This window comes from Eschrichtius robustus, chromosome 4 (assembly GCF_028021215.1).
Source record: "Eschrichtius robustus isolate mEscRob2 chromosome 4, mEscRob2.pri, whole genome shotgun sequence".
Classification (NCBI taxonomy): domain Eukaryota; kingdom Metazoa; phylum Chordata; class Mammalia; order Artiodactyla; family Eschrichtiidae; genus Eschrichtius; species Eschrichtius robustus.
In genome coordinates this window covers 150,631,128-150,641,384 of record NC_090827.1, presented here as the reverse complement: position 1 = coordinate 150,641,384, position 10,257 = coordinate 150,631,128, and the positions used below count along the sequence as shown (strand labels likewise).

The following is a 10,257-nucleotide window of genomic DNA, read 5'->3' as shown; positions in this document are numbered from 1 at the left end:
GGGGCCTTCTGGGAGCGGTCCTGGCCCGCGCGGTACCGCCCCAGCCTCGGGGCCTTCGGAGCGCTGCGCTCTGGCTCCCTCGTCTGGGAAGCCGTTGGCCGGAGCCGTCGCTGCCGGGGGGTGGTGCCCGGGCCAGTGAGCCCCTCCCCGGGCGATGGGGCCGACAGCCCGGGCCACGGCGCGGCGGGGGTGACCGCGGGGACCCGGCCCGCCCCGTCCCGGGCCGCAGCCCCGGGTCCCGAGGGCGAGGCGTCGCGGCGCCGGCAGCGTCCGACGCAGCGGCGGCGCGGGTGGTGGCCGTGGCGGCGGCGGCGGCGGCGGCAGCGGCAGCGGCAGCAGCAGCAGCAGCAGCGGCAGCAGCGGCAGCAGCAGGACGAGGAGGAGCGGCGGCCCAGTGCGGGACCCGACCCGGCGTTGGGCGAGCGATGCGCGGAGGCCGCCCCGCCGCCGCCCCGGGCCGCCACCTCGCCTCCTCGCGTCCACAAAGCCTGGTCACGGCGGCGGCGGGGGCGGCGGCGGCGGTCGTCCATGGAGCTCGAGAACCTCTTGGCCAACTCGATGCTGCTGAAAGCGCGCCAAGGTGGGTGCACAGCGGCGCCCCGACCCCTGCTGGAGTCCTGATCCCCGTGGAACCCCAGTCCTGCTGGGGAACCCTGGTCCCAAGCAGAACCCCGATCCCGCTGCGGACCCCAGATTTTCTGTGGAATCCAGACCCGGGGTCCGCGCAGCCTCACTCTCAGGATTGGTTAGTCGGAGAGTGGTCAGCTTGGGCACGTAAAGCTTAAGCCGCCCCGTCCCCTTTCGGCGCCTCAGGACCCAAGTGAAGGTGGCCTGCGCTCGGCTCTTGTTAGTGTGAGCTGTTCCCTGTCCTGCTCTTCCTCCGGAACCTCGGGTCGCAGTGTGGCTTCAGCACCAGGCGAGCCGTGTTCTGTCCCCGAGGGAGGAAGCCGGACCAGCGAGCGAAGCCAGCAAACAAGAACCGTGCCTCTGTGCTCTTTAAAGGACCAAGAAGAAAATCCTGTAAACTGACCTGGGAGACCCTTCCGTTAGTGTGTTTAGACTGTTACTTTAACATCGATTCTTGGTTTTGAGGTTTGGTGGTGTCTGAGACTTTACGCTGTGTGGAGTGGGCTTTAGCCCGACTTAGAGATAGATTGAGCACGTTAGTTACAATTCACCCTGATAGCAACGTAGAAGCAGCAGTTGGCGCAGCTCTTCTGCTCAGAGACCCCAGGAGTAGAGTTCTCTGTGGAATACCGAGTGTCCCCTCTCCTGGCTCCCTAGAGATGGGAGAGCAGGCGGCAGAGACCACCCATAGTTCTTCGGCGGCTTCCCTCTTAGGGAGTCCGTGTGGGAGCAGCTGCTTCATGTTTGTGCTGGCAACAGCGTTAAGTGCCCACCGAAGGATGTATATTTAAGACAACCTGGAAGAAGTGTTTTACGCTGCATCTCCCAGGGTTTCAGGATTCCTGGGCGCAGATGTCGGCCAAGTGGTGCTCCTGGTGACTTGGATGCTGTTGAGAAGCATCAACAGGTTCATCTTGTGATTAGAATAGTGTATAACGTTCTGTGAGAGAAATTAACCTGGAACACAACTATTTCCGATTTGGGGGTTTTGTTTTCTTTTTAAGCTCCCCCCCCCCTTCCCCTATGTATCCCAAGTGCCTTTCAAGAGGAAAGGTCTTGATTAGGATTGGCTTGATACGGAGGGAATAAAGCATGTTCAAGTTTGGCTGCAGAGCCTAATGATTGATAGTTAAGAATAGCTACCATTAGTGAGGGTTTGCTTTGGTCAGGCATCGTGCTCAATTCTTTATGGGCGTTATCCCAGCTAGTTCCTATGCCTCATTCTTCTGTTCTGTAAAGCTGGACTTATAACAATCCTGCTTCATGGTATTGACAAGGGGACTGCATGGAATAACGTGGTACAGTGCTTCGCGCTTAGAAAGTGCTCAGTAAATAATCATAGTAGTTGTGGTTGTAGATTTTGTTATGTCCAGAGTCATGATGAAAAGCTGGCACTTTAACATTGCAGTTGTGATCATTTAATTGACCTTGAACCTGATTCCTTGTCTCATTCTTAGACTTTCCAAAGGCATAGCTTTTCTCTTCCTGAATCCCCACATGCAGGAGGTCCTTGAATCTCATTTATCCTTAAGCTTCATTATTTCTGTTGTCCATTTCTTTGTCTCTGTCTTCACCCAGTACCCCCTTAGATGGTTCTCGACACCTCGTAAGTTGACTGAGGGCAGTGGTTTCCTAACTGGTCTCTACTTCCAGAGCTGCTTCTCTTATCATTCCCAATGCTGCTAGAACACTTTCTAAAACACAGATTTGTTCTCTGTTTAAAATTTGGCCCTGGAGCTTCATTCCAGGTCAAGTACAAACGCCTTAGTTCATCATGGCCCACAGGGTCCTGTCTGACCACTGGCCTGCTCTCCTCTCCTTGTCCACAGCAGCTGAGCGTGTCACACCACTTCACGCCTCCAGGCTTTTCTTTTCTGCCTGCAGTCTTCTTCTTCCTTCCTGTTCCAGCTCCAGAGTCTTTTCTGGGGAACGTCCACATTCCTGCAGGAGGCCTGGTCACTCCATCCCTTGAGCTCCATCCCTTGAGCCACTGCTGTGCCCAGGATGAGCTCTTGCTGCACTGGGCATCCCCAGGGGCAGCTTTTGGTCTCCCCTTCTGTGTCACCGGAACCCAGCGCTGTAATGGCACTCAGTCTGTTCTCTGCAAATTCCAAATGCTGGCTGAAGGACAAAAAGAGCACATCTTAGGAAGTCTGTCAGTACTGGTGATAACTAGAAATTGAAGTTTCAAAATAAGCTTTCTTTTTAGACTAGCAGTCTGGAAATAGGGAGCAAAACCTGAGATTGTATTCAACTTTGGGATGTCAGTTGGCTCCATACTTGTAAATGCTAAGTGCTTTTTATTTTTTTTTGAATGAACATTTTTATTGTTTTTATTAAATCAGTATTATTTTATTATTCATTTTTAAAAAATTTTGTTGAAGTATGGATGATTTACAGTGTTGTGTTAATTTCTTATTAAGTCAGTATTAAATGTTTAATTGTATCTGCAGTGCAACCTGTAGGTTCCCTCTCCATGTTTATATGTTCATCACTAGCAAAGACAGCAGGGTCAACCAGAACTAGTTATGAGGTTAGCCAAAGGCCAGGCACGTGTGTTTTTCTTTCAGAATGTAAACCTTTGTCTCTACCAAATTGAAAGAGAGTCCTAGTTCAGAGGACACAGGACAGTGTTACCTTTGCTGCCCCCTTACTGCTGTGCTAACTAGTCTCACTTCCTGGCAGAGACACTGTGCTTGAGCTTTTGCATTGTAAACCTACATCTCTTTTTCTGAGTGTTGTTTTGAAAAACAATGCTCCCACATTCAGGTGGGTTAAACCTGGTGCAGTCTTGTAGGAATGCCTCTCATAGAGCCAAGGACAAAATCAGCTCCACCGCTTCTGTTCTATGTGTTTAAAAAAACATTTCCAAATAACCAATAATTTTTGAAAATCAGAGAATAGAAGGACTTATGATAAAGAGCCCTAACCCTCTCCATTCTACTCCTTCTACTGTAGACTGAATGTTTGTGTCCCTGCAGAATTCATATATTGAAGCATAATCCCTAGTGTGATTGTATTTGGAGGTGATTAAGTCATGAGGGTGGAGCCCTCCTGAATGCTACGAGTCCCTTTTAAACAAGACCCCAGGGAGCTCCCTCGCCCCTTGTGCCACGTGAAGACACAGAAGACACCGTCTTTGAGCCAGGAAGCAGCTCCTCACCAGACACCGAAGCTGCCAGTGCCTTGATCTTAGACTGCGAGAAATAAATTTCTGTTGCTTATAAGCCACCCAGTCTGTGGTATTCCATTATAGTGGCCCAAACAAAGACACTCCCCAGGTGCAGCCACATTGATTCTTTTCTTGGGTTCTGTTTTAGTTATCTTCCTGATTACTGTTGCGTTTCTAAAGTATAGTGTTGATCAATTCAGACTTTTCTGAGCCTCATGAGGAGATAGCTCACTTAAACCAACTCCATCTTCTTTTCCCTTATCAATATAGTTATATCACTGTTTTTAATTCTTGTATTGGTTATCTTTATAACTTAAAAAATTAAGCTTAGGGCTTCCCTGGTGGCACAGTGGTTAAGAATCCGCCTGTCAATGCAGGGGACACGGGTTCGAGCCCTGGTCTGGGAAGATCCCACACGCCGCGGAGCAATGAAGCCCGTGCGCCACAACTACTGAGCCTGCGCTCTAGAGCCCGCGAGCCACAACTACTGAGCCCACGTGTTACAACTGCTGAAGCCCACGCACCTAGAGCCCATGCTATGCAACAAGAGAAGCCACCGCAATGAGAAGCCCGTGCACTGCAACGAAGTGTAGCCCCCGGTCACTGCAACTAGAGAAAAGCCCACGCACAGCAACAAAGACCCAATGCAGCCAAAAATAAATAAATTAAAAAAAAAAAAAAAGCTTAGATTTTTCATTTTTGATTTCTTCTGGTAATGATAATTTGAGCCAAAATATTTTCCAATAAAAAAGAAAAAGTGTGGGAATTCCCTGGTGGTCCAGTGGTTAGGACTCCGCACTTTCACTGCCGAGGGCACGGGTTCGATCCCTGGTCGGGGAACTAAGATCCCACAAGCCATGCGGCGTGGCCAAAAAAAGAAAAGAAAAAGTATTTTCATTTTTGACAATTGAAACATTGATTAACATTTTTGATTTTTTTCCATTGCAGCATTTTATTTGCATGAATGTATTACATCCCTAGAGAAAGAATCCCAGGATTTTCCTTCCTATGTGTTTTCGTCTTGCTTCATGGACCCTGATGCTAGCTGAGGTTGTCAGTCCAAAGGGACCAAACTGACGGGACGGGAGCAGGTTACTCGGCCGTTTTTCTAGATCTTTGAGTTGCACATCAAATCTGGGCTGATCGCTCCACACTTGTTTAGCCTGCCTGAGAGCTTCACAACAATTTTCCCAGCTCTGTGATCATGGGATCACATGTGATCAAATTCTCCAATGGAACCATGCTTTCATCATCACAGTTGGAAAGTGGACAATGGGTTTGGAGGACAGCCTAGTAAGAACCTGGCTTTGGCCTCTATTTTCGGCATTGTTGATGCTTTCGAGAACATCACCCAGGGCATTCGTGCCCGCTGTTATGGTGGCACGGAAAGATGGCGGAAAGAGCATTTCTAATTTTTTTTTGAAGTATAATTGACTTACAGTATTATATTAATTTTAGGTGTACAACATAGTGCTTTGGTATTTCTGTACATTACAAAATGATGACCATGATAGACCTAGTTACCATTTGTCACCATACAAGGATATTAAAATATTCTTGAGTATATTCCTTATGCTGTACATTACATCCCGGTGATTTATTTATTTTATACCTGGAAATTTGTACCTCTTAATCTCCCCCACCTATTTCACTCATCCCCACAGCACCCCCCTCCACTCTGGCAACCACCAGTTTGTTCTCGGTATCTATGAATCTGTTTCTGTTTTGATAAACGTTCCTAATTTAATGTGAATGTGGTTTCTATAATTGTGAAAGAGTTCAAAGTGTAGAAAATAATATAACAAACACCCCAGTGCCCACTGCCCAACAAATCTTAACATTTGGCTGTATTTCATTTCTTTCTTTAAGAAAAAAACATTGCAGATATACTTGAAACACTTTGTGTATCTTTCCAAGATCCCAGGCCCTTCCCTCGTTCCCCAGAGATAACCAAGGTCTCTCTACACTCTGGCTGTTTAGGTTTGTAGGTAACAATATGGAGTATTGTTTTACATGATTTAAACTTCAGGTCAGTGCTGTTGCTCTGTGTGTGTGTGTGTGGTTTTGTTACCCTTGTTGATGTGTAAGTTCCCTTCCTCCTCTTTTCCCTCCCTCACCTTCCTTCCTTTCCACTCTTGCTAGCACTTGGAGTTATCAGACTCTCAAACTTTTGTTCCTGAAGGGCATGAAATGTTATCTTACCATTTATATTAGTCTGCTTGGGCTGCTATAACAAAATACCGCAGACTGGGTGGCTTAAATGACAGAAATTTATTTTCCCACAACTCTGGAGGCCAGGAGTCCAAGACCAAGGTGCCAGCCTGGTTGAGTTCTGGTGAGGGCTCTCTTCCTGTGTGCTCACATGGCCTTTCCTCTGTGTTGGCTGAGAGAGGGGGAGATCTGGTAACTGTTGCTCTTACAAGGACACCTATGGGATTAGGGTCCTAACCCTCTGGCCTCATTTAACCTTAATTACTACCCTAAAGGCCCCATCTCCAAATACAGTCACGTTGGAGATCAGCGCTTCAACATGTGAATGGAAGGGGGCGGATACAGGTCAGTCCATGTAACACTTTTAATTTGTGTTTTCCTAATTACCAAGGAGATTGAACATCTTTTCACATTGACTGGTGATTCAGCTTTCCTCTTTGTGAATTGCTTGTTCGCATCTTCTGCCCAGTGAGGGGAGAGTATCTCATTGATTTGTAGCAGCTCTTTGTATAATCTGGATACTAAATATGCCTTGCACAAGTCTCCCATTTTCTGACTTGCCGTATTAGTTTTCCTGTTGCTGCTGTAACAAATTACCACAAAACTTTATTATCTAACAGGTTAGAAGTCTGAAAAGGGGCTCACTAGGTTAAAGTCAAGGTGTCAGCAGGGTTACGTTCCTTTCTGGAAATTCTAGGGGAGAATCCATCCATTTTCTTGCCTTTTCCAGCTTCTAGAGGCTGCTTGCATTCCTTGACAATATATCAAGTGTTAGCAAAGATGCCGAGTAGCTGAAACTAGAACTCGCACACATTGCTTGTTGGAGTGTAAAATGGTCGAACCGGTACAGGAAAATAGCAGTTTCTAATAAAGTTACACACACACCTATGCTCTGACCCAGTGATTCCCCTTCAGGATATACCCAGGTTAAATTCATACATACGTCTACAAAAAGTCTAGTTTATACCAGCTTTATTCCTAATAGTCTCAAACTGGAAACAGCCCAAGTGTTCTCAGGAAGAGAATGAATCAACAAATAATGAAACAGTATAATACTACACTGCAATAGAAAAGAGTTAACTACTGACACATGCAACAGCCTGGGCAAATCTGAAGAGCCTTATGTTGAGGGGAAAATCAGAAGAAACTATTCAATACAGTCCTCAATGATTTCATGAGCATGAAGTGAAATTAATCCGCGGCCATCTGAATGGGAGTCATGATTGCTTCTGGGAAGGGGGGGTGTGACATGAAAGAGGCAAGAGGGAGCTTTGGGGGACAACGAGGATGTTCTGTTTATTGATCCAGGTGGTAACTGTGTGCATATATACATTTGTAAAAGCTCATCAAGAAATAGCCTTAAGAGTAGTGCACATTATTGTGCAAATTATATCTGGTAAAAGTTTTGTTTTTAAAGGAAAAAAAAAACTCATTAGATAGTGACTCTCTGTACCTTAAAGGATTGGTAAAACTTGCTTGTGAAATTGCCTGGGTTTGGTGCCTTTTCCTCTCTTTGGAAGAAAGGATGGGAATGGTTCTTTTTATTATCTGTTTAGTTTCTTTAATAGTTATTGTGATATTCAAGGTTCCTGTTTCTTCTTGAGCTATGTTTGGTAATGTGTGGTTTCTGAGAAAAATATTTTCCTCTAAGTGTTCAAATTTATTTGGCATAAACGTTATTTGCAACGTTTTCTTACTGTTTTACAATTACAATTGTGATCTTTTTCATTTGGAGTATTATTTGTGTGTGCCTGTCATTTTTATTAGACTTGCAAAAGATGTTTCTATTTTATTAGTCTTTTCAATGAACCAGCTTTTGGTTTCATATGCTATTGTCTGTTTTATTAATTTCTGCTTATATTATTATTCTCTTTATTTTGATTGGCTTCTACCTTCTTGAGTTGAATGCTTAATCCATTTCTCTTTTTCTTTTTTCCATTCCTTCATCAAGAATTTATTGGCCATTTATTTTGTGCTAGGAACTGTGGTAGGTACTGGAGTGAACCATGAACTCGGCAGAAAATTTGCCTTTGATGAGGTGACAGGCAAGTGGAGGAAACAAGCATCTTATGACTAACTGCAATGTGCTTAACTAAATTTCAATGATCTCTGAAAGAAAAAAAAAAGAACTGAGACCAGAAACTAATAAGCTTCTGCATCAAGTCACCCATGCCTAGACATATTTACCAGTCTCTTACTTAGTAGAACTTTGTGATTATTGTACTGTTCTTACTGATATCTGTTAGATGAACTAAGACTTAATACAGTTTACTTTCTGGTTAAATTAAGCACAATTCTATAGAGTAGACAGCAATCATAGACATACATATATTTCCAGTTCCTGTTCAGATCTAGTTGCTATTTCTCTTCTGCCTGGACTGTCCCCTCACTGAAGACGGTCATCATTCTTGTTTCATGTTGGCTCTTTTCCTGGGTTCCAGGCCTTGTCCTCCACCTCTGCTTGTGTCTTCATCACCTGCATTGTCAGGGCTTTTTCCACTTTCCAGTACCCTCTGCACGATGACCACTGCCCACCACTGGTCACTAGGGAATGGTCCTCTTTCCAGGCGAAAGACCCTGCAGCCATCGGACTTCCCTGAATCTCAGCACCCTGGGTCTTCTGTGTTCTCTCTGCGCTTGACGAGCTGGGGAGTGGCTTTTAAATGCTCTCCTTTGACAGAATAACAACAGAGATTGAGTTCTAACGTGTTAAAGTGCTAAAGTTTCCAGACCTGCAGCTGTTCAGGTCATTTTACTGTTTGACCACTTCAGACCAACAGCCATGTCAGCTATGTTAACATTCACCTTAACCTTATGGTTGAAGTAACCCTTAAGATTTCTCACCAGTACAGTAATGTGGTTTCACAGCTTGTGGAAATTCTGTTTCCCTCCCATTTCTCACTGTATATACTATATTGTGAACATTCAATTTTAGCCCAATTGACATTTTTAAGTGTTTTTACTTCTGTGCATAAAACATCAAATCAGGGACTTCCCTGGTGGTCCAGTGGGTAAGACTCTGTGCTCCCAATGCAGGGGGCCCAGGTTCTATACCTGGTTGGGGAACTAGATCCTGCATGCATGCCGCAACTAAAGAGTGCACATGCCGCAACTAAAGATCCCGCATGCTGCAACTAAGACCCTGTGTGGCCTAAATAAATAAAATAAAATAAATAAATAAATATTTTAAAAAACAAACAAAAAAACCCCATCAAATCATATTCTATTATCCAGAGAATAGGGATCCATGTTTCAAATGAAACACATCTGAATGTATTCAACTAACTCATTAAAAAAAAAAAATTCTCATTGTCATACTAGATAGTCAGAATCTGAATCAGCACTTCTCCATTCAGATTGGCCACACATCCAGAGCTCAACGGCCACACGTAGTGCTTATGCTGGACAGCACAGTTCTAGAAAACCGATTTGTTCATGTTGACGAGCTTATCAGATGAGGAGAAACACAGGTCGTTAAATAAATTGTTTCCTTCACAAACTAGAAAATATTTTTCTAGAGGCAATAAAAATGCCGAAGAAGTAAAGTCTTTCCTCCAAACAAATAAGTATTAATTTCTAAGCTAAATTATTTTATGTCAATATAAATTACAATTAGCAATCTAATAAATTCTAATACCTTAGATTTTTAGAAAAATTCTCTAATACCCACTATTTGTCTGAGTGTGGGAAGTATAAAGATTATCCCTGTTCTTTGGCGCTCACAGTCTGGTGAAGGAATAGACCTGACAATGAATAATTGACATGTAGGACGACGTGATAAGGAGGACAATGACCAGGGCTGCTTAAACAAGTGAAGGGAACACAGAAGAAGACTGCACAGAAGAGGAGACACTGGAGCTGAGTCTTTGAGGATAAACAGGAGTTTTCCAGATGAACAGAAGAGGAAAGAGCACTGTGGCTAGAAGAAAAGCATGCTTACAAAACACAAAGGGTGGAAGAAGCTGGCAGTGCTCAGGGAACTATGTGAACGTTTGCATAAGAGGTGCAGAAGGAGAATACAGGGAGAGGAGAGGCTAGAAAGAGACAAGTAGGGGTGCTTCATGATCAGGTTCATGTTTGATAAGATCACTTTGTAGTTTGAGAAATAAAACGAAGAGGACCAGACTGAAGGCAAGGAAGCCAGCGCTGAGACTTAGAGATGCTGAGAGTATGGACAAAAGGAATGACAGGATGAGGAGAGGAGGGAACAGATGCAAGAAGGTTTTGGAGGCAGAATCAACGGGACC

General features: G+C 44.8%; 1 protein-coding gene across 7 annotated transcripts in view; it reads left to right on the top strand.

Annotated features, from left to right (window-relative positions):
• Positions 1-293: 293 nt before the first annotated feature.
• The window catches only part of GRK4 (G protein-coupled receptor kinase 4), an 82,357-nt gene continuing 72,393 nt past the window's right edge, over positions 294-10,257 (top strand). For 5 of the 7 annotated variants that reach the window (XM_068543538.1, XM_068543533.1, XM_068543531.1 and 2 more), the window contains exon 1: positions 294-580. In XM_068543538.1, the coding sequence (XP_068399639.1) occupies positions 426-580 (155 nt within the window). In that variant the 5' untranslated portion in view covers positions 294-425. The remainder of the gene's footprint in view (positions 581-10,257) is intronic. The other 2 variants (XM_068543535.1, XM_068543534.1) reach the window with 1 other exon arrangement.